The sequence below is a fragment of the Papilio xuthus genome, unplaced genomic scaffold (genome assembly GCF_000836235.2).
Source record: "Papilio xuthus unplaced genomic scaffold, Pxut_1.1 DF826115.1, whole genome shotgun sequence".
NCBI classification, from domain to species: domain Eukaryota; kingdom Metazoa; phylum Arthropoda; class Insecta; order Lepidoptera; family Papilionidae; genus Papilio; species Papilio xuthus.
The window spans coordinates 6,767,562-6,790,852 of NW_013532534.1; the positions used below are offsets into that span (position 1 = coordinate 6,767,562).

A 23,291-nucleotide genomic window follows, 5' to 3' on the forward strand; every position below is an offset into this window, starting at 1 on the left:
ATAAAAAAGTAACTATTTTATTTATATTATAATTCAAAAACAAAAATCACGAAATCTTGATTTGCAAGTTCTATTAGAACAGACATCGAAAATCGAAAAATTTCTTAATCGATTTTATTCAACCCATATCTAGTGAATTGCCAAACTAATATATCTTAAATAGACAGACTATAAAATTAATTTGATGAAAATTCAGCATGATTCGCTATTGTAAAGTTTTACCAAAAATCGCCAATCCATTTATTGTATGATCGTGTACCAAGTAGATAGGTACCAACCGCATACGTCGGCGGCAAAATAAAACAATTGTCAAGAAAGTGTCACTGTCAATTCCCATCAGACACTGTCAACAAAGTATAAATAAATAAATGTTTGCCTCCTGTTTATTTATCGTTACAGGATAACACATAGAAAAGGAAGAATTATAGCTGCACTGGTGGTATATACTGATTTATAAACGTCCCTTTTGTATTAAAGAATTTACACAATCAATCATCACTATTGGAAAGTACTCAGCTATTACAAACATATGATTATAGTTGAACCTGGATAAGCAATATTGTTATCTCTTCTCTGGAACCTAAGTTTCTCACTGATGGAGGTTGTCTGCCCGGACCTGACTATGACTCTTGTTTAATGATTTATCCCGCCTATCCAGGTTTCACTGAATTATAAAAACCATATGTGTGAACAAACTAGGTAAAATTATGGAAAAATTGTTTTGTTTTTTCTTTGAAATAGATTACATCCTTCAGAAAAGTCGTTGAAACAAAGTAAAAGAGAATTTTCTATCATTTAAATTAAATATATGAAAATGAGTAAGTTTCATCTATTGTAAAGTATTAGCGTAAATTGAACAATGATGGGAGTACTTAAGTACGCAACAGTACTGCTCCAATGTCAGAACATATGTATGTTAGATGTCCTTCATCATCATTCAGAATATGTAGTGTTGTAATTTGTGTGTTCCAGCATCGGGCACAATGAAGACTGCAGTCACAGTCCTGCAGGAAATGATGATAAAGCTTGGTCTCTGTCCCGAATATGAATGCATTGCTCAGGTACTGTCTATATATTGTATTGTACATATAAATTGACCCGTGCAAATCAATTAGTTCCATACCACCTTTACCTTTTATTACAGTATACAGTTATTGCGCGTGCAATTGGAAATTTTAACAAAATCTGCAATAAACATGAGTCGGATCCATTCACAATGTGAACTGTTACTATTATTGAATCTACTATAACTTAGTTTTTAACTACATTGTTATATATTACTATAGTTTAATAGTTGCGATACTTGTTTGTTTGTTTGCTCATTATAGATATAATATTGTTATAAGTGAACACTTGTCATTGGCTCTCAATTGTCTAGTCTATAGTTAATAAGATTAACAACATAGCTGTATGTTTTCCATGTTGTAAATAAATAAATAAATATGTGTGATAAGCAAGTGGCAAGTAGTATTCAATGCAGTGTCGGAGACACAAGTCTCGCTTTAACAATAACCAATAAATGGTCTAAATCTCTCTATGATTGTTTTAGAGTTATTTGTATTTAAAGTTTACCTGAGGAGGTGTAAAGTGTGTGTCGCTCCGACCGAAGCCGAACGGGCCTTTACTCCACTAAATCTCGCGTGTGGAATATGTTTATTATGTTCACTCTTATTTTAAAATATATATTGTTAGAAAACAAGAGTTACATTGTCTCCAGTGGTGTCCACTAGGAGCAATGTGCAACCGAGAAGTGGATGGTTGGTTCTCTTTTTTGTTCGCCTTTCAATGATAAATAAGAATGTGGATGCATAGCCATTATTTTTGAGTCGATCGGTCCTGTCCGCTTCGTGTTACAGTCGGGGCCCCAGCACCAAGCGACGTTCGAGTACCGCTGCTCGGCGCACGGGCACACGGTGACGGCGACGGCGCGCTCCAAGAAGGAGGCGAAGCAGGAGGCGGCGCGCGTGCTGCTGCTGCGCCTGGCGGAGCACGGCCTGTCCGTGCCCGCGCCCTTCAGTTGCGGCGCCGCCCCGCCGCCCACGGTCGCCTCACACCTGTCACCGCATCGAACGCGTTCCGTCCCCGCCGCTTAGATTTACGTTAAATGTGAGCGTTCCCACGGCAGGGCATGGCGGCCGTCGGCGCGGTGAGCGAGGCCGCGGGCGGCACGGCGGCTCGCAGCTACGTGGCGCTGCTGAGCGAGTTGTGCGAGGAGTACCGGCTGCCGGCGGCGCAGTACGAGCTGACGGCGGACACGGGCCCGCCGCACGCGCGCCACTTCACGGTCAGCGCGCGCCTCGGCCTGCACGAGCGCCGCGCCACCTCCACCACCAAGAAGTCCGCCAGGCAGCTCGCCGCCGAGCAGCTCTACACCTATCTCAGAGAAAACCTTTCTCGGCTCACTAAAGATTTCGTCGAGGTGATGTAAAACCACGTCGTGAAGGTGATGTCGGCGGGAGAGGAGTGTCGTCGCACTGTCGTGGTCGCGTTGCAGGAGGAGGCGCTGGCGCGCGCGCACGAGCGGGCCATGGAGCGCTACGTGGAGCGGCGCGAGGAGCTGGGCTGGCGGCCGCACCTGGGCCAGCGCATCGCCGACTACCACCTGGGCCTGCTGACGCACGTCGGTGAGTTCGCGCCGCTTCCGCATCTTCCCGCCATTTTAATGTCTCACGGGTGCGGGCACAGATAAGCTGGGCGCGCCATACAATTCCAATAATTTGCTGTACATGCACACAGAGGCGGGCAAGCGGGAGGCTGCGCTGGCGGTGATGGAGGCGAGCGAGGGGGGCGAGGGGGGCTACGAGCGGGGCGCGGCGCTACGCGAGGCGGCGCTCGCGCTCGGTCTGGGCCTCGAGCTGCACCAGCTGCCGGCCGAGAGCGGGCAGCTCGCGCTGGTCTCGCTGGCGCCCACCGCGCCGCCGCTGGCCATGGCCGGCTCGGACCCCGAGGCCGCCGCGGCCGCCGCTTTGCGCTTCCTGCGTCGCGCCCTCGCCCCGGCCCGTCCCTAGCCTCCTGCGGCTTGCCCTTCTCACTGTGCAGCCCTCTTTATCACACATCGTCCATATATTTTTTAATATTATTCACCACAACAGCTAGAGGTTTTGAAACAAAAAAATGAAGAGAACATGGAGCTACATTTGGTGCGCTGAAGACACACTACTCTCACTTCTTCCACATTCACACATACATACGTTACGGGTGCTCTTAATAACGCCCTTCGTCAGTACTTCGCCAATCTAAACGGTAGAAGTTCGTCAGGAACCGCCCTGATTGCTTCACTGCCGCCATTTCAAGTTTAAAGCCATTAGTTTCCTTTGTTAATTTCCTTATATTCATCCTTTCAACGTATGCAAATCATCTGAGCACATGTTTTTCAACTGCATCCACAACGTACACATTCCACCAGCAGTGTTATAGCAGTGTTTGTAATCCTATCATTCAGTCATTCCTATCGGCACTTTCACATACTTCTCAAACATCTCATTTCCACTGTATTCATTTTACTCGCATCCCAATCCTGACAAACTCAACACTTACACCAAGTGCTTACGCACATCACACATCAGAACGCCACACAGGATTGCTCCTCATACAATTTTTACAAAATTTGATTGATAAGTGTATAAACATTTAGTGAATTTGTATAATACTAGCTGGGCCGCATGTTGCATTGCATTGCATTGCATTGCATAAATAAAAATAACAATTATATTTGTGTTTTATTTATGTTACATGTGTTCTAAAACAGGACAAACTAATCAGGACAAGAGTCGAATAACGGATGGAACAAGCCACAACAATTACAATGTGGGGTCCTGCTTTTGGCGGACAACGCATGGATTTGTTACTAGCACAAGTGGGCACAGTTAATCCAAAAGTTAACATCGTTAATGCGTTAAAGTTTCGAAAACTTAACGCAAGTTGAAAGTGTTGTTGGTCATATGTAAATCACACTATTTTTGCGTTAAGTCAAATAGATAAAACACACTATAAATACGAACTAAGCTTAATGCACCTAAACACAATTTTATTTATTCCCTTATTCTGTCTCGTTCTATATTATACGTTTAGATAGATAGATAAAGCCTTTATTCGCTGACAATTATTAAACATAATATTACAATATTGACAAACTTATTTTCTAGTAATTAACTTATGTTAGATGTATGTATAATCGATTTCCCAACATCCCGTTGCGTGTCAGGTTGTCCCTTGACATAGGCCTCCCGTAGTCTCTTCCACACCTCTCTATCGCTTATACGTTTAGTTAGTACGCAAATCAAGAATGTCTTTACGCTTGCGCGCATCGCGAATCATTAGAAGAGTTGGCCATAAATCTATCGAATGGTTATTGCGCACTAAGTTCGACGACGTATTTAGTAGTTTGTTCGTTTTACAAAAAAATGTACAATTACTTGTGTTAAACTACTTTTAAGCACATAAATCAGCATTCAAACTTAAACAAATAAATTTGCATCCCTTACGTTTTAAGGGTCGTTCATTGAATGCAAATGTTTCGTCCAAAAGCAGAAATATTTTAAAATAAACATTTTCGTGTGCAACAGGCACAAGTTTAATTGTATTGTAAGTAGCACGTGATAGTGAGCTGCACACTTGATGATTTTGATTGCAATTATAACCGGAGTGTGGCCGTGTTTGTTCATGACATTTGCATCTCACGTTTTAGACAAAGTGTAAAAGTATCATCTATATGCAGGAAAATGTTTTCGTACCTCCCATTCATTTCATTTTTCTCATCTTTCATCACCAAGTGTCTACTGTTAACGATGAACGGACTAAGTTACGTACGGAATTGAACAAAAACGTTAACACTTTTTGAAGTTAAACTAAACGTTACACCTATAACAACATTGTTAAATTCGTCAATTAACGATTAATGGATTAACGAGTTAATCCCAACCTTTGGTTACTAGTTATAATTTTTTAATAATTAAAGGAAACTCTTAATTTAAAGGTTCTCTTTAATGAAAAATGGAATAAAGAAATATGCTTAATAACACAAAATAAAAGAAAAGAATGTACTAAGAGAATGTAAAAATATATATAATATTGTAGTATAATAAATTGTCAATCGGAGAGTTCGATTTCAGAGGAATCGTGTCGGCGTCGGGAGGCGCGCTCGGTCGAGAGGGTCTGCAACCACTCTGTGGACTTGAGCGCGGCCTGGCGGCGCGGCGTGCGGCGCTCCGGAGAAGCGGCGCGCGCGCGGCCCCGGGCCCTGCCGCGCGCGCCCCGTGGCGACCGCCCGCGCGCCCGGCCCCGACCGCGTCCCTCCACCACGCGCTCCACCACCACTTCGCCCTCCGATTCCTCGCTCTCCTCCACTGTCACGACTTTCTTTTTGGCGGCCTGCTCAATCAACCCCTTCAGCTGCGCCTCTTCAGTCGCATCCAAATCCTGCTTGCATATCCGCAGTCGCTCTTGAACCTCTTCATCCGTCTCGGCGGTCGAGTCAAGTAATGAATCTACACAATGCCGCCGGTGTCCTTCCAGCACTCGGCGAAACACGCCGTCGTCGCGCTTTAAGGTGTAGTCGCGCACCGCCTCAGTGATGGAGCGCACCGAGAGCACAGCGAGGCGCCGCTCGGCCGGCAGCGCGCCGTAGTACGCCCGCAACAACGTCTCCACGTCGCTCGCTTCCACGGCCGCGCCTCTTATATCCACCTCCTCGGACTTATAATTTTCTTTTCTCTCCCTGATTTTTTTCTCTCTTTTCATAATTAAAATGTCATTAGGGTTTGCTACTATACCATTGAAATTTTGACCAAATCGAATGCGATTGAAGTCTTGACTGTCATGTTCATAGAACACTGACAGACGAACCAAAGGAAGCCTCGGCTGCTTTGGATTGCCACTGCGTAACGTATTTGCTTCTTCTATAGCTGCCTCCACTTTGTCCTTTAAAAATTCTTGTACTCTGTCACTTTCCTTTACTGTTTTGCCACCTAAATTTTCTTCTGACAGAACAATTGTTTTAAAAATGAAAGGCCTTACAGTCTTCAAAGGCAGAGGAGTTACAATATAGTCTTTCTTGTGTAACTGCAGCAGGGCACAATGTTTGGGCAGTGCCTCCCCCGCGGCCAACGAAGTGGCCACCGTACTGCCTGGCTGGATCACACAGAAACCTTCATTGTCCCTCTTCATATCCTTGATTGGAAACACTTGGCTGTCATGCTCATGTCCCCATATGACAAGATCTAAAAATTTAGGCAACACATTTTCTGGAATGTAATTTCCATGGCCTCTATCCGCTCTGTTTTGATGAAGCACAAGGATGTTAAACCAGTCATTGCTGTCTTCTAACAGATCCATTTCAACTTTCTTTTCCCCAAATAAGCGGGAGAGTCGTTGATCTTTAAGATGACTCAAGCCATACAGGGACAATTTGGTCTCTCCCTTTTGCAAGAGAACAGGAGATACTCGAACTTGCGTGTAATCGCTCCATTTGCCAAAGTAGTTAACCAGTCCAGTTGTAGAGAGTATATCAAGGGAACTAATGCTGCCTTGTCCAACAGGATCATCGTGGTTTCCATGAATTGATAATATGGGATAGGAAATATTCAAATTTGGATCTTCGTAGTTAACAACTCTTGAAAAATTTTGTAACTGATCAGATAACAACTCGACACTAACCGGTTTGTCTCCGAAACAATACTTGCGGATGATCTGAGTGCACTTGAACATACAGCTCGGAGAGGGCTTCGCCTGGTCGAACAGGTCGCCCCCCAGCAACACGAGATCAACGTCGTATTGGACAGCCAGCGATAAAACTTCTTCGAAAGCGATGAAGCTATCCTCGCCGCGCTCAGCATCATTTTCTAAATAACCCAAATGAATATCTGAAGCGATCAAAATCCTTATCGTATCATCATTTGTCCAACTTTCTGATTCATTTTGCACCATTTTAATTTAATTTAAGCATTTGGATTCAAACAAACTTAAAATATTATTTAATTCAACTGACAGCTAGAGATGACCACATTACGAGTTACATTCTATTTGGAGATGGCGATCTAAAATCGATTGTTCGAATGATCGATTTTTCGAAACATTTTTTTAAATAAATCGATATAAAGAACAAAATTGATCCAGTGAAATCAATAATATACTATGGTGTATAGTTATAAGACAATTCACGCTTTAAAATCGACATTCAATTTTTTCCAGCCTTGTATAAACCATGAAATTATTTACGACATGTCTACTAATTTTATAGGTTACATTTGACATCTATCAATTATAAGCTGTGTGCCAACTGTGTGCTGTGCCCGCGCTGGCCCGCGCCTTCGTCGCCATATTTCAAAGATTTATATAACCATTAGGGGAGATTTTATATACTCTTTGGGAGATCCGATAGTTCCCGACCATGATATAGTTGTGGACTACTTAAGACAAAAAAACATATTTATCGTAGTTTTTATAGAAATTAATTGATAGTAAACCACTGAAACATATGCTACAACTAATGGGCTAACATTTCACATTTAAATTACTAACAGAAAATATTAATATAAAAAGCCACAGCTTGACTTAAAGTAATCGGCGAGATTAAAAATTATTATTTTCTTGTCTTTTTTGTTAACGACAGCCTTTTTTAATATTTTTTCACTGGTTACTTATTCAAATTTTGAATGCTTTGTTATCAATATATCTAATAGATTAGATGTTCTAGAATCTAGTTATGTGGATATAACTTCGGTTATTACTTTCTTAAGGCTTAAAATATGGTAGTCTACAATTGTCTGAAAATTTGTATTGCATACCGTTATGGCCATAGCACTAGATAGTTATCGACCACCCCTAGGGTACAGTTCCCGTCCACCCCAAATTCATATTGTTTCTGTATTAAAATGTGTTTTACCTGAAATATACTTTGTTCTATGATTGAAATAAAAGAAACACAAAAATCATAAAGGAGATTATTTATTTTGCTTAATTATTAAACTTGTCTTGATTTATTACCTAAAAAGAATCACTGTCTTTCCTTGGTAAGAGATATAAAAACTCGTGTTTTTATACTAAGATGATTATAAAGTTAGGGATCTTATAATATAATCAAAAAATAAGAAAAAAGAAAGAGAGTTTAATGCTTCCACGTAAGCTATGTGCTTTACAGTAACAAGTAAAATTAAAGAAATATTTTTAAGTCTGTTCCTACTTTCAGCGATTATTTTTAAGTTAATTGTTGGATTTTATCACGTCCTACTAGTCAAATCCTTTTATTTGATACTCATATTGTGGGGCTTGAGCAAAAATGTCATCTGCCATTTTGTGACGGGCAATATTGGATTTACTATGACACCAAATGTAAAAAATGGCTTTTCATTAGGACTAAACCTATGTACCAAATTTCAAAAAGTACTGACAGCGGGATGTGTGTACTAGAGACCCGTTAAATTAATATCCGTGATAATCCTAATAAGACATTGTTTTTGTAAAAAAATGATGATTTACCAATTATGTACTTTCTAATTATATTAAACTTTATTTTATGATACAAAAAAACTAAGAGAAATGTCAAATAATAATAATTTCACATACTTATAGTAAGTCCACGGTGGACGGCAATTGTACCAAAGGGGCGGACCATATCTGTCTTGGGTGGACGGAAATTGAATTTAAGGGGTCTTTTTTTGTGGGCCTATTATTTTAATATTTGATGTAATCAACGGTTTAGAACCTTTTGATCATTTAGATAATATTTTCAGGTTTAAAATGAATATACTTTCATATATTTTAATGTTCCGCAAAGATAATTAAAAATGAGTTTTTTGGGTCAATTCGTAAAATGTACTGTATTTGTATGGTCTCCCCTAGTAAGAAGAAAGTCCATATGTCCTATGTATGGTTTAGTTTATCAAATAGGCACATAAAAAAAAGATTATAGCCAGTCCATTTATAGAGGTCACGGTTCAGCAAGTACAGTGATTTACACACGTCTAGAGCGTATAGTGTATGGTAGTGAATGACAACTGGTGACAACCTGTTGGCATATGACAACATAGCTATAATAATCTAAGTTTAATGTGATTATATTCAATACGATATCATCAGTTTATCAACTCTTGCAATGATGTTTTACCAATGCACTTTGTGACGATGCCAAGTTGGCGTAAAGTTATATAAATTAAGTATGATTCTGAACGTGAGTAATGGTGTTTATTTGGAAGAGAAAGTGTCCTGTGAAATCAGAGAGTGGCCTTCAATGATGTGGAAGAAGTGTATTGTGCAAGCAGCAGCGGCTGTCCGTAGAGCTTGCAGCGCTTGCGTACTGCGGGCCGCAGGAGTCGCGCTGCTCGTCCTCATCGCCGCTGTAAGTGCCACAGCCGCCTCACGATTTATGCGTCACTATGTTTTGTTACAACATAACTTTAAAATTATTAGGAAAATGAACTAATTACCAATTAAAAAATAAACAAGAAGCTCGACTAACTGTTCTCGACAAATTGTTGGGGCAATTTAGGCTACAAGCGGGCACAAGGGAAAACCTTACCCTTCACTTGGGTTAATAGTTTCATTATAAAATCTAAAATAAATAAATTTAATCATTGCCATTAAAATGATAGGCAATTGTTATATATACAGGGCGTCCCAAAAGTATGTAATACTTAGGAAGGGGCATCCCAAAAATAAATGGCATTTTTTATAAACTTAAAAATTTTACACCTTCTGGGGCAATTTTAATTTTCTTTAAAATCTTTGTTAGTTGTATTGTTTTTTTTATTTCATATTGATAAAGGGTTATTGGCGATAACATAATACCTTTTTTTTAATTATAGCAATATTTGTAGGTAACAAAATTGCCCCAGAAGGTGTAAAATTTTTAAGTTTTTAAAAAATGCCATTTATTTTTTTTAATACCCAGAGGTGAATTTTTATTTTATTTTTCTGGTGACCCTTGTGACCACCCCTATCATCCCCCTTCCTATGTACATAACCATTTGGGACAACCTGTATAGTAACAATATTTAAAGTTTTTATAATACTGAAAAAAAGAAAAGAGTTGTCTGCGTTGCTACAGTGCCTTCGTTAATTTCTGCCTTTTCTAAAAGTGGCTAAAGATATTTTTGTGAACCTTATATCTTTTTGGAAGACATAGCTACAAGTTTAATCCGAAGGGTTTCCATAAGGAAATGTATATTAGAATAGAAGTGACAATAAATTTTGATAAGTCAAGTGATTTGCAACAATATTAGTTCCATAGATTTTTATATTGGAGCGAATGCACTTTGTGGAGGTGAATGAGGCTGAATCCTTGAAATAATAATAATTAAATATCTATTAAAGTAACTTTACTTATACAAATATAATTATATTAATATGTTTGTGATTATTACATTGTTTTTTTATATTTGGACAAATATAAAAATGAAAGAGGAAGAATAAAACAAGTAAGAATGGATTGTGTAAAAGAGGATACACTTAAGTAGGCTGTGAATCCATCCATATGCATTCTTATAAAGATGTATGGAGGAGTAGTCCATACTGTGCCAATCCTCCACAGGAATAAGGGTAAGTTTATAATGATGATTGAAAACTAAAACTCTAAGAACTTGCCTTCACAAAGTGGTGATTGTTTTGCATTTTGGGTGTTTCCACATTTATTTTTCTAAATGTGTGAATAGTTAAAATGTATTTTGTACTTTTATTTGTATATGTATTATATAATAAATAATGTATACAAAGTAAAGTGCCAGTAGACTCGGATATGACGGCTGATAGAGATGTATGGAGGAGTAGTACATGCTGTGCCGACCCTCGATAGGGATAAGGGCAGGTTGATGATGATGATGAAAGTAAAGTGCCAAGTGTCAGAAGAAGATGTCATCGACTGAATTAAGTAGAACAGATGGATTGGGAAATCTGACCCCGCCAGCCACCAGCCACCATCCTTGTAGGATGCAAGCTAGGCAAAGAGAGAGTATATAGAAAAAGTAAAAATCATTATGTTGATGTACAATGATGGTGCTATAAAGTTATATCTTACTAGTAGTTTGGATGGATGGATAAAAAAATAAATTTAAATTTCAAAATGATATTTTTTGTGTTGACACTTTGCTTGTGTCTGTTGTACCCCAATTATAAGGTGAATAAAAAATTGGCGCTTTTGAGGAGATTAAAATGATTAGTTACAAAAAGCATGTATTGACTGCATTTGACGGCACATGTGTACTGTGTGACGGCCCAGGGCGCGCTGGCCGGCGCCGCGGCCGCCGACCTGGTGATCGAGATCCCGGCGTCGGGCGCGGGTGTGGGCGGCGAGGCGGCAGGAGCGCGCTACCGGCTCGACTACACGCCGCCGCAGGGCTCGCCCGAGCCCAACTTCACGGTGCCGGCGCAGGCGTCCACCATCAACTTCCGCGGCCTGCCTGGCACCAAGTACCACTTCATGCTCTACTACTCTAATGCCACCTTCGCGGACTTGCTGACATGGAACCAGACCATCATCACCGGTGAGAACAATCGATTCTTCTAAAACTATCCCCACTAATGCACCAACTGATGTGATAAAGATAAACTTTTCCAGATGGTCCGATTCAATAGAAATTTTGTGTTGTGTGAAAAATAAAAATATTAAAATATAGATATTTGTCGACACAAGAAATAATATCACAATGAAGAAGGAAGACGCATCAACAAAATGCATGTTTATGAAATAAAATAATAGATATAGATACTGGTGTAATATGTTATGTTTTAAAATGTCACCAACAGTTGGTAGGAAACATCGGAAACATCGATATAATATTAGGTAAATCTGTGACTACTGCTGTGTACACCTATATCAATTTAAAACGGTTCTAATTGGCTTACTTTAATAAGTGCCGTGTCACCTTGTGCCCCGCCAGCCCCGGAGCCGCCCACCAACCTGACGGTGACGCAGGGCCGCAACAAGAAGACCATCATAACGTGGTCGCCGCCCGCGCACGGGGACTACACCGGATTCCGCTTCAAGGTATTTTGGATTCGCAACGAGTTAAACAGTTGCAAATGCGTCGCCTATCTTAAATCGACTAGAGAGGACATAAAATAATTTCCCTCACCCGCTTACTTCACTTACTCTTCCCGCTCACTTTTGGTATTGGAAAAGCACGCGAATGGAAACAGAAAAGAGCGCACAAGACAAGTAACTCATCAGACGAACCGCAGAATGCTCCATTTGCTTTATACAAATGATGATGATGAAGCTCGCCCCAAAAGTTTGTATGGAGTAGTGAGTGATGTAAGATGGGGAGGGGGAGGGCGGAGGCGGATGGAAGTGGTATAGAAGCGAGAGATATCTCGGGCGCAGGTGATACCGCTGACGGAGGCGCGCGAGGGCGCCCGCAACATCACCGTGGAGGGCGGCAACGGGAGCTATGCGGTGCGCGACCTCGCGCCCGGCGCCACCTACCAGCTGCACGCCTTCACCCTGCTGCACGACAAGGAGAGCGCCGCCTACGCCTCGCGCAACTTCACCGTCCGTGAGTCCCCGCTCCCATCCCCTCAATAGATACATGAGCGACCAGTGTGAGGCACACTAGCTAGTACCTATTGCTATTGTTTGTTAATCATTAACCTTTGTTAACCCTCGCCCTGGCCGCCGCTCGGGCCGCCGCGCCGCACTCCTGTAAGGGTAAGTATGTCTGTATGAGAAGTAGTGGCGAGGTCGCACCGCCGGTGACGCGCTCCGCTCTCTGCACAGGGCCCAACACGCCGGGCAAGTTCATCGTGTGGTTCCGCAACGAGACCACGTTGCTGGTGCTGTGGCAGCCGCCCTACCCGCCCGGCGCCTACACCCACTATAAGGTGAGCGAATCCCGTTTGCGTGGCCCGAGCGGCCCGAGCGGAGCTATGTTAACGGCGGTGTTGTGTGTTGCAGGTGTCGATCGAGCCGCGCGACGCCCGCGACTCGGAGTTGTACGTGGAGAAGGAGGGCGAGCCGCCGGGGCCCGCGCAGGCCGCTTTCAAGGTGAGTACGGGCCCGCGGGCTCATTCCGCGAAGAGAGCGGCGGCTGATGAGTCGGTTGTCGCGTCCGCAGGGGTTGGTGCCGGGGCGCGCGTACAACATCTCCGTGCAGACGGTGTCGGAGCCCGAGGTGTCGGCGCCCACCACGGCGCAGTACCGCACCGTGCCGCTGCGCCCGCGCAACGTCACCGTGGACGCGCGCGACCTGCGCGAGACCTCCTTCCGCGTCTCGTGGCTGCCGCCCGCCGACCACAGGTTGTCACTACGTCTGCGGGCTCGGGCTCGTGCCGCTCCGACCCAGAGGTATACGTGTTTGAACGTGTTTCAGTGAGTTCGAGAAGTACCAGGTGTCGGTGGCGCTGGCGGAGAGCGCGGGCGCCGGGGGCGGTGGTGGCGGTGGCGGGGGTGGTGGGGGAGNNGGGCGGGCGCCGCATCGCGCCGGTGGTGCGCGCGCGCGACGATCCCACGACGGCGACGTTCGAGGGCCTGGAGCCGGGCGGGCACTACACCGTCACGGTGAAGACCATGTCGGGCAAGGTGACCTCGTGGCCCGCCGCCGCGGACTTCACGCTCAGTCAGTACCTCGCCCTCTCTCACGTGATACTTTGCGTCCTCCTCCGCCGTTTGATAATAGAGCCGAGTTAAGCGGGAGTTTTGATGACATCGAAAACGTTAAAGCTGTACGTTTCATTGGTACTAAAATTTAAAGCAAACATCCAGCGCTCGAGGGTAACACTATTAGCGAGGACATATTATTTGCTTTATGTTTACTAAGTATTGTCATACTTAAGTCGTTATAAATGGCCGTCGGTCCGCATGTAAAGAGGGAGTTTGTGTGGCAGAGCCGCTGGCAGTGCGCGGGCTGGAGTGGCGCAACGCGGCCGCCGGCGAGGGCCTGCTGCTGTGGTGGCAGCCCGCCGAGGGCAGCACGCAGGATGAGTACAAGGTAGGTGCGGCACTCGAGCCGCGCCCGGGACGTGCCGGCGCCGAGCTGACGCCGGGCTCCTGTTGCAGGTGTCCTACCACGAGACGGGCCCCTCGCACGACGACAGCAGCACGCTCACCACGGCCGCCACCAACGTGACGCTGGAGGGACTGCTGCCCGGGCGCAACTACACCATCTCGGTATGTGGGAGGTGGGAGGTGCGAGGTGGGAGGCGGTAGGTGGGGGAGGTGAGGCGGCGGGGTAGTAACGGCGGCTGTGGTGCGGCAGGTGAGCGCGGTGTCGCGCGGCGCAGAGTCCAACGAGACGGTGCGGTGGGCGGCGCGACGGCCGCTGGCGCCGGCGCTGCAGACGGCGGCGGCGGAGCGGGGCGCGCTGCGGCTGGCGTGGCGCGCCGACGTCACCTCGCGCCAGCAGGCCTACCAGCTGCGGTACCGCCGCCGCGCCGCAGACGAGCCCTTCCGCACGGTACGCCGCCCGACTTGTGACTCGAAGCGGAGCGGCACTCTGCTGTCGCTTCACTTCGATACTGTAGTGTAAGCTGTCACTAAGCTGACTATGTTTACTTTCATTTCGGTGCGGGACTTTGTTAATAACATCGTGTCTCACTAACGCTACTAGAGATGTAAACTAAATAGTTTGTAGTTAATTATGTGATGGTGTTAGCTTTCTGTTGCGAGGTGCTTCGGGGTATACATTAAACTATGTTTTGGTTGCACAAACTTGATTCAGTTATTTTTCCCGGTGACCTGATGCACTCTAATATCCCACCCCATCCACCCCATCCACCCCTCACACCAGCACCTACTGGATGGGTGCTATGTATGTATATATAGCCGGCGATGCAGCAATTGGTGCAACTGCACAATATTACTCTACTTGATTATACTAATAACAAACACCCTTTTATATGTGGTAGTGTGGTAGTGTGGAAGTACATACATACATAGAGAGGTTCTGGACCGCACGTTTCGTACAGGCGATCAGGGCGCACAGTACAAATCTATCCTTCTGTTCTATCTCAATCTGACACGCTTCAATATTTAATAAATAACAATAATTATATTTTGCTTAGTATCGTGACCGGCTCTGTGCGTGTGATCAATGTATGGTGGGAGTACTTGATTGAGTGCAACGTTTAACCATTGCGCTCAAATAAATCCCAACTCCCCTGCTAACATGAGGCAGGCATTGCGGCTTGCGGCGTGCGGCGTTCTGACGTGGCGCACGCCGCACGCCGCACGCCGCACGCCGCACGCCGCACGCCGCACACCGCACTCCGCACGAACTCCCCCTGTCCTTAAATTGTAGCCTATGTGTTCTTCCAGACTATTTTCTACATCTGTGTCAAATTTAAGCGAGATCCATGCAGCCGTTCTGAAGATGCCTTTTAACATCCATCCATCCATCCATCCATCCATCATTCCAATTTATAATATTAGTAGTATAGTATTATTTGTAAGATTAAGAATGTATTGTATTATAGAAATAATTGTGAAATGCTTGATTTAAGTTTACGTTCGACGTACTTGACATAGATTCCTATTATCCTGGTGAAGGTATAGCCTGGCAAAGGTGACTTGGATAACCTCAACCGCGTGTGGGCGGGCGCGTGTGCTTCGGGTGTGGCCGGGGGCCTCTGCTTACACAACTCACACTTGCGAGCTTTTGTACTTTCACCTAAACTTAATACATCATCGATAGGAATGCAGGGCAGGTGCCGCTCGCTGTCACCCAGAGACACAATTATATCACTTTGCTGTTGCTTATGTCTCCTGCAATAAACTCATGCTTTGGACGTTCTACTTAGTCTTACACGCACAAAGCCTACTTGTCTAAATCAAATCTTATATATTAAAGAAATTACAATTTTTACAGGCATTTCTGTAATGTTAACTAATTTTAAACAATCAGAAGATTTTATCACCTCGCTCGTAAGTTCGGCGACTGTAGGCAAGTGTAACTGTGAACGAACGAGTTGATAATTTATGTTTCCGAAGTGCGCGTGCAAGTGTCATGGACGAACTGAACAGTTCGAAAACATTTTCCTGCATATAGATGATACTTTTACACTTTGTCTAAAACGTGAGATGCAAATGTCATGAACAAACACGGCCACACTCCGGTTATAATTGCAATCAAAATCATCAAGTGTGCAGCTCACTATCACGTGCTACTTACAATACAATTAAACTTGTGCCTGTTGCACACGAAAATGTTTATTTTAAAATATTTCTGCTTTTGGACGAAACATTTGCATTCAATGAACGACCTTTAAAACGTAAGGGATGCAAATTTATTTGTTTAAGTTTGAATGCTGATTTATGTGCTTAAAAGTAGTTTAACACAAGTAATTGTACATTTTTTTGTAAAACGAACAAACTACTAAATACGTCGTCGAACTTAGTGCGCAATAACCATTCGATAGATTTTGCCCCCTTTCGGTCGGGGATGCGCGCGCGCACCTAAACATAGTCTTGATTTATTTACTAATTAATCGTATAAGATAGAACGAGGCGGAAAGAAATAAATGTTTATTTAATTCGTGTTTCTAGCTGTTTCACCTATTCCTCTTAACCCAATAATTGTGTGAGTTTCATATGGTTAACTGTTAACGATTAACAAAGTTAAATTTTCAATTAAAGATTAAAGAAGTTAAATTTTCGATGAACTGTGCCAACCAACTGGGTCAAAGCTATTTTATAAGTTTAAATAATATGTAATATGCAAGCAGAGCTGCATTCATTCTAGTAAAAACATATTTTAATTTTTAGTTTTTTAGGGCACAACCCTTCTCCGACGTCTTCGCAGCATCTTAAGAAAGAGTGAAAAAAGTCTATGGAGTGAGCAACATTTGTCGATGTTTAATATTGAAATGTCTATTACATTTCCACAGATTTGTATTTGGGATGTAAGTCGAGCTCGCTGTCTACACTGTCAGTTGACTTGTCGATCAACATTATAGATATAGAGGCTTATAGTTGAAGCTGATCCGAGTCCGCCTCAACAAAGTCGGTGAAACAATCAGGCGGAACAAATATTATATAGTCGTAGTTACACTTAACCTACACTGATACATAAATATAAATATGTATTTCCTTTTCTTATTCAACCTACGCAGTCCATTTTATTTTCTCTTAAATATTAAAAGGATTTTTCTTGATAAATTTTTATCTAACACCAAAGAAGTAGAACACACGTACTTTTTTTTCTATCGTCGATGTCATCACAACCGACAAAAGCGACATTTAGCTGTAAGGTGACTTCAATATAGTCGTAAGTATGCAATAAAAGTTTCATCTGTTGTCCCCGCGACGAGTATTACTTTGCATTTAGGAAATACTAAATACTAATAGTTGAGTACGCTTATCCGCCTGCTGGTAAATCCTCCAGTGCGCCTGATGCACGATAGTCTACAAAGTGCTTATAGTTTCCTGCGTCAACATATCGACAGATTCCTCCTGTGAGCGGTACGCTATTGGTGGGGATTTTGACGGCACTTTACTGAAAGTAGCCGATGGGTACGGAAGTAACATTGGCTATTTTTTATTTTCTTTTATAATAAGTTCGCGCACACAAAGTCGCGGACAACCGCTAGTATTGAATTAAAAATGTAGAATAGTGTTGTGTTGTATGGTGTAGTTGGAGACGCGCGATACGAACGCGACACTGCAGGAGCTGGTGCCCGGCGCCGTGTATGAGATCCGGCTGGCGGCGCTCAGCCACGGCCTGCTCAGCGAGTGGAACAGCGTGCTGGAGCCCGTGCGTGAGTAGCTGAGCAGTCCCGCCTGAGCTCCCCACTCTCCTCACGCTCTATCGACATATCTATTTGATGGCCGCGAGTTCGTCCGCACCCAGCTCCGCAACAACTGAAGCGATTCCGATACGTTCGAGAGTAGTTTGTGCAAGAGGACATAAAAAACACAATAGGACTCGTAACGCTGAGGCAGTCCCCTGTCGCCATAATGCGATGAGATCAGAGACGTACCTTGCAATGTGTAGGTCCCCTGCCGGCGGAGTGGGTCGAGGTGAAGCGCGCCACCTCCAACTCGGTGTCGGTGCGGTGGCGCGGCCCGCCCGCCGGCGCCGTCGGCTCCTTCGCGCTGCGCTACCGCACGCAGGAGCCGCCGCACGCCGCCTGGACCCCGCTGCCGCCCTTCCCGCCCTCGCAAAACTACGCGGAGGTATTTCTCGCCCAACTTTTGCGCGCCCTACACGCGTACATTTCATGAGGTGTCGTCGTTTCCAGATCACGAACATGACCCACGGCGAGCGCTACACCATCGAGCTGGATACGGAGAGCGAGGCGGCCGAGCACAAGGCCGTGCCCAGCGGCCGCCCGCTCAGCGCCGAGCACACCGTCCGTACGTGACGCTCCCTCCACCAACACCCTCCACCTCCACCTCCACCTCCACACTCCACTCCCACAGCCGCCGCCAGTAACGCCACCTCGTCCGCAGGGCCCAATCCCGTGTCCAACGTGGAGCAGCTGGCTGACACGCTCAACATGACGCTGGAATGGCCGCGCCCCGCCGGTCGCGTCGAGTGGTACGAGCTGCGCTGGTGGCCCGGCGGCGACGAGGGCGAGGGCGCGGGCGAGGGCGAGGGCGGCGACGAGGGCGAGGGCGCGGGCGAGGGCGCGGGCGTGGGCGCGGGCGCTCGCAACATCAGCGCGGGGTCGGAGCGGCGGGTGCGCGCGGCGCTGTGGGGGCTGCGGCCGGGGCGGGGCTACAACGTGTCCATCGCGGCGCACTCCTACAACCTCACCAGCGAGCTGTTCACGATGCACGCGCGCACGCGTACGTACTCCGGGGACAGATCCCGCCATCGCCATCGCAATCGCCATCGCCATCTCTTGTACCTCTACCTCCGACGAAATTCTACTTTTAGCAATTCATTTTAGAATTTTGAAAATTTTAGAATTATTATTCCATCAAATTTGAGAAAACCCTGTGAACGGTAAACCGGCTGCAAGTAATGTGCAATACCATGCAGAATCATTCAAATGCCAGGTAGGGTACGAAATAAAGAGAAAATGTTGATCAATGTTGCGTGTGTGTGTGTCTGTGTGTCGGCAGGGCCCGTCATCCAGTCGGAGATGATCGTGAACGAGTCCAGCCGGCCGGAGGCAGACGACAACGAGACCGTGTCCGCGGACCTGGTGAGTCCTCGTCTGCAGGCGAGCAGGCGAGCAGGCGACCGCCGCACATTCGGCAAACATTTCCGCTTTCTTACACATTCAATCCGCTTTGTATAACTAAACACATATCTTATCACGTTAAATTTACTGAATATCGATGCTAATGTTACAAATATTTTTGCCCCTTATTTCCTCATAGATGACGTTTATTTATTTATCCTTAATCACGGCATTTAATAACATTTTTAAAGTTCAGATTTCATAAATATAAGTTTTTCAGCAAAATAGTGAGTTGTGTCAAATAATTACCGAGACAAAATTGTAGATGATAAAATGTCCTTTAAGAAAGCCGACAAATACATACGTTTCTGAAATGAGACAATAATACGATGTTACGACAGCGCGTCGTGTACACGCGCACGCCGGCCGCCGCCTCGCGCTTCGACCTGTACCGCTTCCGGCTGGAGGGCGCGGGCGAGGCGCCGCGCACCGCCGAGCGCGCCGCCCACGCGCCCGCCGCCGACTCCCACCCCGTCGACTTCCGCGGCCTCGTGCCCGGCCGCCTGTACAACCTCACCATGTGGACCGTCAGCCGCAACGTCACCTCGCACCCCGTGCAGCGCCAGGCGCGCCTCTGTACGTATGTCCGCCCCCCCACCACCACCACCCCCACCACCCCACACACGCACCAACACATGCCACACGTGTGCCACAGACCCGCGCCCGGTGTCGGAGCTGCGCGCGACGGAGGTGGGCGCGCGGCACGTGGCGCTGGCGTGGGCGCGCCCGCCCGGCGACTTCACCGACTTCGAGGTGCAGTACCTGGCGGCGCCCGACCAGCTGCAGGCGGTGCGCACGGAGCGCCTGCGCCTCAACCTCACCGCGCTGCAGCCGCACACCGACTACACCTTCACCGTCGAGGTACTCCGCGACCTTCGCGATCATCCACATTTGTATTGCAATCGGCTCGCACTTACATATATATATTAATAGGTGGCAAACGAGCGAGCGGTCATCTGAAATCGCTGAAGTAGCGAGGTGACCGTTGCCCATAGACATACGCAATTGCATATGCGTTGCCTACCTTAAATCGACAGAGGAGAGGATGCACAGTAAGAAAATATTTTCCCTTTCCATGCATCCTCTCATCCGGAAATTCCACTTCCATTTTCCATCCTTTCCTTATAAAAGAAAAGGGTGGGAAGGGAAAGAGGACTAAATTAGCCTCCGGGACGCACACTCATCAGACTGCACGCGGAATTGCTTCCACTTGACGCCTGTTTTCTGTGTGGTCGTGGTATTTCACCGGGCGAACCTGGCCAATTCGTGCGAAAATGTTAAAGCGGGTTTTACCACTCTTAAAATATATGTACAACGAGTGTTACGACGGCAAAACTCTGTGATATGGTTACCTTTAGCCAGTAATGATAATCTTAATCTGAATATTTGTATCCAGGTGCTGTCGGGCACCCCGGCCACCATCCTGACCAGGTCGCGGGCGCGCTCGCTGGCGGTGCGCACGCGTGAGGCCCCGCCGGCCGCGCCCAGCGCCTTCGCGCCCAGCGACGCGCGCCCAAACGAGCTCACCTTCTCCTGGCGCCTACCGCCCGCCGAGCGCCACGGCGTGCTGCGCCGCTTCGCCCTCGCCTACTGGCCGCGCGACCGTCCCGACCATCTGCGCACGCTGCACTTCCCGCCCGACGGTACCGCTCGCTGTGTGCGCTGCGTGCGCTCTGTGCGCTCCGTGCGCAGGAACACAGTAGAGACGTGTGTGTGGTGTGTGTGCAGCGAGCGGCGGCAGCGTGGCTGGCCTGGTGCCGGGCGTGACGTACGAGTTCGAGCTGCGCGGGGAGTCGGGCGCGGGGGCGGGCGCCGCCGCGCGCTGGAGCCAGCACATGGCCATCGCCGCGCCGCCGCGCCCCCGGCACGATGCTCTGCCCGCCCCCGTCGCCCGCACCAGCTCCACGGTACCGCTCATTGCGCACCGCCCACTGCGCACCGCCCACTGCGCACCGCCCACTGCGCACCGCCCACTGCGCACCGCCCACTGCGCACCGCCCACTGCGCACCGCCCACTCGCCCGCTCCCTGCTCATAGGGCTCCCTGTAGCGATCATACTAACCCCGATGTGCATTATGCAAAGGTCAACCAAGTGTAACTGATTGCATTTTTTTACTGCATTGATTGATACTATTACATACTGATTGCAACTTCAAACATTTATTTTCAAAAAAATATCAATTTAAATCCCTTTTTTTGTTCTGATTTATAAAAATGATTAAACACTAGTTGTTGATCAAAATTATAACAATTATCAATCCAAATTGTAAATGCAAGACAAAACATTTGAAACCGATAACACTTTACTCAATTAACATATAAATAAGTAGCAATGCAATGAGACGTTAGGTTACTAAGCCAGTCACAATTCTCGTTCAAAGCGACTTTCCGTATTTCGTATGCAAAGTAGCATTCTTTTTCTAAGTTGTTTTTTATCTAGAGAAGTAGTCGTTATTATACATCGCATTTACCGAGTTTGAGTTTTTCCGCTGCCGAGGAGACACAGGAGGTGGGAGGTGGGAGGTGAGAGTTGGGAGGTGGGAGGTGAGAGGTGGGCGGTGGGCAGCAGGCGGCGGGGATAGGGCGAGAAGTATAACGCGAGGGGACGTGCAGGTGGCGGTGCGGTTCCGCGCGGACTACTTCTCTGCGGCCAACGGGAACGTGACCGCGTACACGCTGGTGGTGGGGGAGGAGCCGCGCAACGACACGCCCGCGCGCCTGCCCTCCTGGCGCGACGTGCACCGCCTGCCGCTCTGGCCGCCCTACCAGGTCATTGTTCATTTTTTATTTACATATCGATACGTAGCAGCCTTATAATTGTAACATTTAAGTGGAATTAACATGCGTTGATCGATTCGGTGAGATTAGCCAGCGAGCCCTAGGTGGTGTGGTGTGTGAGATTATAAAATTAGAAGTTAGCCGCATAGAAGAGAAGTTGAAAAAGAGAGCGCGTGCGCAGGTGACGGAGCCCTACTACCCGTTCCACGCGTCCGCCGTGGAGGAGTTCACGATAGGGTCCGAGCGCTGCGAGGGCGGCGGCCGCGCCTACTGCAACGGCCCGCTCAAGCCCAACGCGCGCTACTACGTCAAGCTGCGCGCCTTCACCGCGCCCGACAAGTTCACCGACACCGCCTACACGCAGGTCTTCACAGGTAAATACCCATCGCCGGTGAGCCGATCCATCGACCGAGTGGGTCGCGGGAGCGGCGGCTGAGCGCGCGTCTGTTGCAGAGGCGGACAACACGGCGTGGATCGCCGGCGGCGCGGGCGCGGTGCTGGCGGCGGTGTGCGGCGCGGCGGGCGCGCTGCTGCTGCGCCGGCGTCGTGCGCGTCGGGCCGCGCCCGCACACTGCCCGCCCGCACCCGTCGCCTCGCGCCCCGTGCGCGTCTCCGACTTCATCGACCACTATCGCCTCATGTCCGCCGACTCCGACTTCAGGTATCTACCCGATCCGTCCCCTCCCCCGTCCGGATATGATCGCGATCATGTTTCACGTTACGCGATTCCCAGGTTCAGCGAGGAGTTCGAGGAGCTAAAGCACGTGGGGCGCGAGCAGCCGTGCACGGCGGCCGACCTGCCCTGCAACCGCCCCAAGAACCGCTTCACCAACATCCTGCCGTACGACCACTCGCGCTACAAGCTGCAGCCCGTCGACGACGAGGAGGGCTCCGACTACATCAACGCCAACTACGTGCCCGGACACAACTCGCCGCGCGAGTTCATCGTGACGCAGGTGAGTGTGCGCCGCCCCCACCAGCCCCCGCCCCCACTAGCCCCCGCCCCAGCCCCCTGCTGAGTGTGTGCGCCTGCGCAGGGGCCGCTGCACTGCACGCGTGACGATTTCTGGCGCATGTGCTGGGAGTCCGGCTCGCGCGCCATCGTGATGCTGACGCGGTGCGTGGAGAAGGGCCGCGAGAAGTGCGACCGCTACTGGCCCTACGACACGCGCCCCGTCTACTACGGGGACATCGCCGTCACCGCGCTCAACGAGAGCCGCTACGCCGACTGGACCGTCACCGAGCTGGCGGTGTGCCGCGGCGCCGAGCAGCGCGTCCTCAAGCACTTCCACTTCACCACCTGGCCCGATTTCGGCGTGCCCGATCCGCCCACCGCGCTCGCCAGGTACCTCGCCCTCGCCCTCACCCTCGCCCTCGCCCTCGCGATACTCTGGGCGATA

The 23,291-nt window shown here is 47.5% G+C and overlaps 3 protein-coding genes across 3 annotated transcripts in view; 2 read left to right on the forward strand and 1 right to left on the reverse strand.

Moving 5' to 3' along the window:
* The first annotated feature begins 277 nt into the window (after positions 1-277).
* On the forward strand, positions 278-3,698 carry R2D2 (protein). Its single transcript, XM_013319495.1, has 6 exons — positions 278-439; positions 973-1,061; positions 1,857-2,042; positions 2,126-2,419; positions 2,495-2,624; positions 2,737-3,698. The coding sequence occupies exons 2-6, from the start codon at positions 984-986 to the stop codon at positions 3,006-3,008; spliced, it is 960 nt and encodes a 319-aa protein (XP_013174949.1). The 5' UTR covers positions 278-439; positions 973-983; the 3' UTR covers positions 3,009-3,698.
* A 1,328-nt stretch (positions 3,699-5,026) lies between these two features.
* On the reverse strand, positions 5,027-6,995 carry mre11 (double strand break repair nuclease mre11). The gene has a single exon (XM_013319494.1). It carries the CDS (start codon positions 6,922-6,924, stop codon positions 5,089-5,091), a length of 1,836 nt encoding a protein of 611 aa, XP_013174948.1. The 5' UTR covers positions 6,925-6,995; the 3' UTR covers positions 5,027-5,088.
* A 1,976-nt stretch (positions 6,996-8,971) lies between these two features.
* LOC106123262 (Protein tyrosine phosphatase 10D) overlaps positions 8,972-23,291 on the forward strand; it is a 16,850-nt gene continuing 2,530 nt past the window's right edge. The window contains 26 exon segments of the mRNA XM_013319496.1: positions 8,972-9,334; positions 11,210-11,474; positions 11,871-11,977; positions 12,314-12,485; positions 12,707-12,810; positions 12,884-12,973; positions 13,044-13,225; positions 13,299-13,347; positions 13,388-13,544; positions 13,813-13,916; positions 13,985-14,095; positions 14,184-14,381; positions 17,556-17,679; positions 17,916-18,097; positions 18,163-18,277; positions 18,374-18,712; positions 18,992-19,074; positions 19,455-19,689; positions 19,769-19,974; positions 20,510-20,756; positions 20,842-21,020; positions 21,727-21,882; positions 22,073-22,265; positions 22,345-22,552; positions 22,625-22,847; positions 22,929-23,249. Coding sequence (XP_013174950.1) covers positions 9,155-9,334; positions 11,210-11,474; positions 11,871-11,977; positions 12,314-12,485; positions 12,707-12,810; positions 12,884-12,973; positions 13,044-13,225; positions 13,299-13,347; positions 13,388-13,544; positions 13,813-13,916; positions 13,985-14,095; positions 14,184-14,381; positions 17,556-17,679; positions 17,916-18,097; positions 18,163-18,277; positions 18,374-18,712; positions 18,992-19,074; positions 19,455-19,689; positions 19,769-19,974; positions 20,510-20,756; positions 20,842-21,020; positions 21,727-21,882; positions 22,073-22,265; positions 22,345-22,552; positions 22,625-22,847; positions 22,929-23,249 — 4,530 coding nt within the window. The 5' untranslated portion in view covers positions 8,972-9,154.

Coding starts and splice junctions, on each gene's coding strand:
- mre11 (XM_013319494.1), bottom strand. CDS start 6,924: ATGGTGCAAAATGAATCAGAAAGTTGGACAAATGATGATACGATAAGG.
- R2D2 (XM_013319495.1), top strand. CDS start 984: ATGAAGACTGCAGTCACAGTCCTGCAGGAAATGATGATAAAGCTTGGT. Junction 1,062..1,856: donor AATATGAATGCATTGCTCAG/GTACTGTCTATA, acceptor TTCGTGTTACAG/TCGGGGCCCCAGCACCAAGC. Junction 2,625..2,736: donor GGGCCTGCTGACGCACGTCG/GTGAGTTCGCGC, acceptor ACATGCACACAG/AGGCGGGCAAGCGGGAGGCT.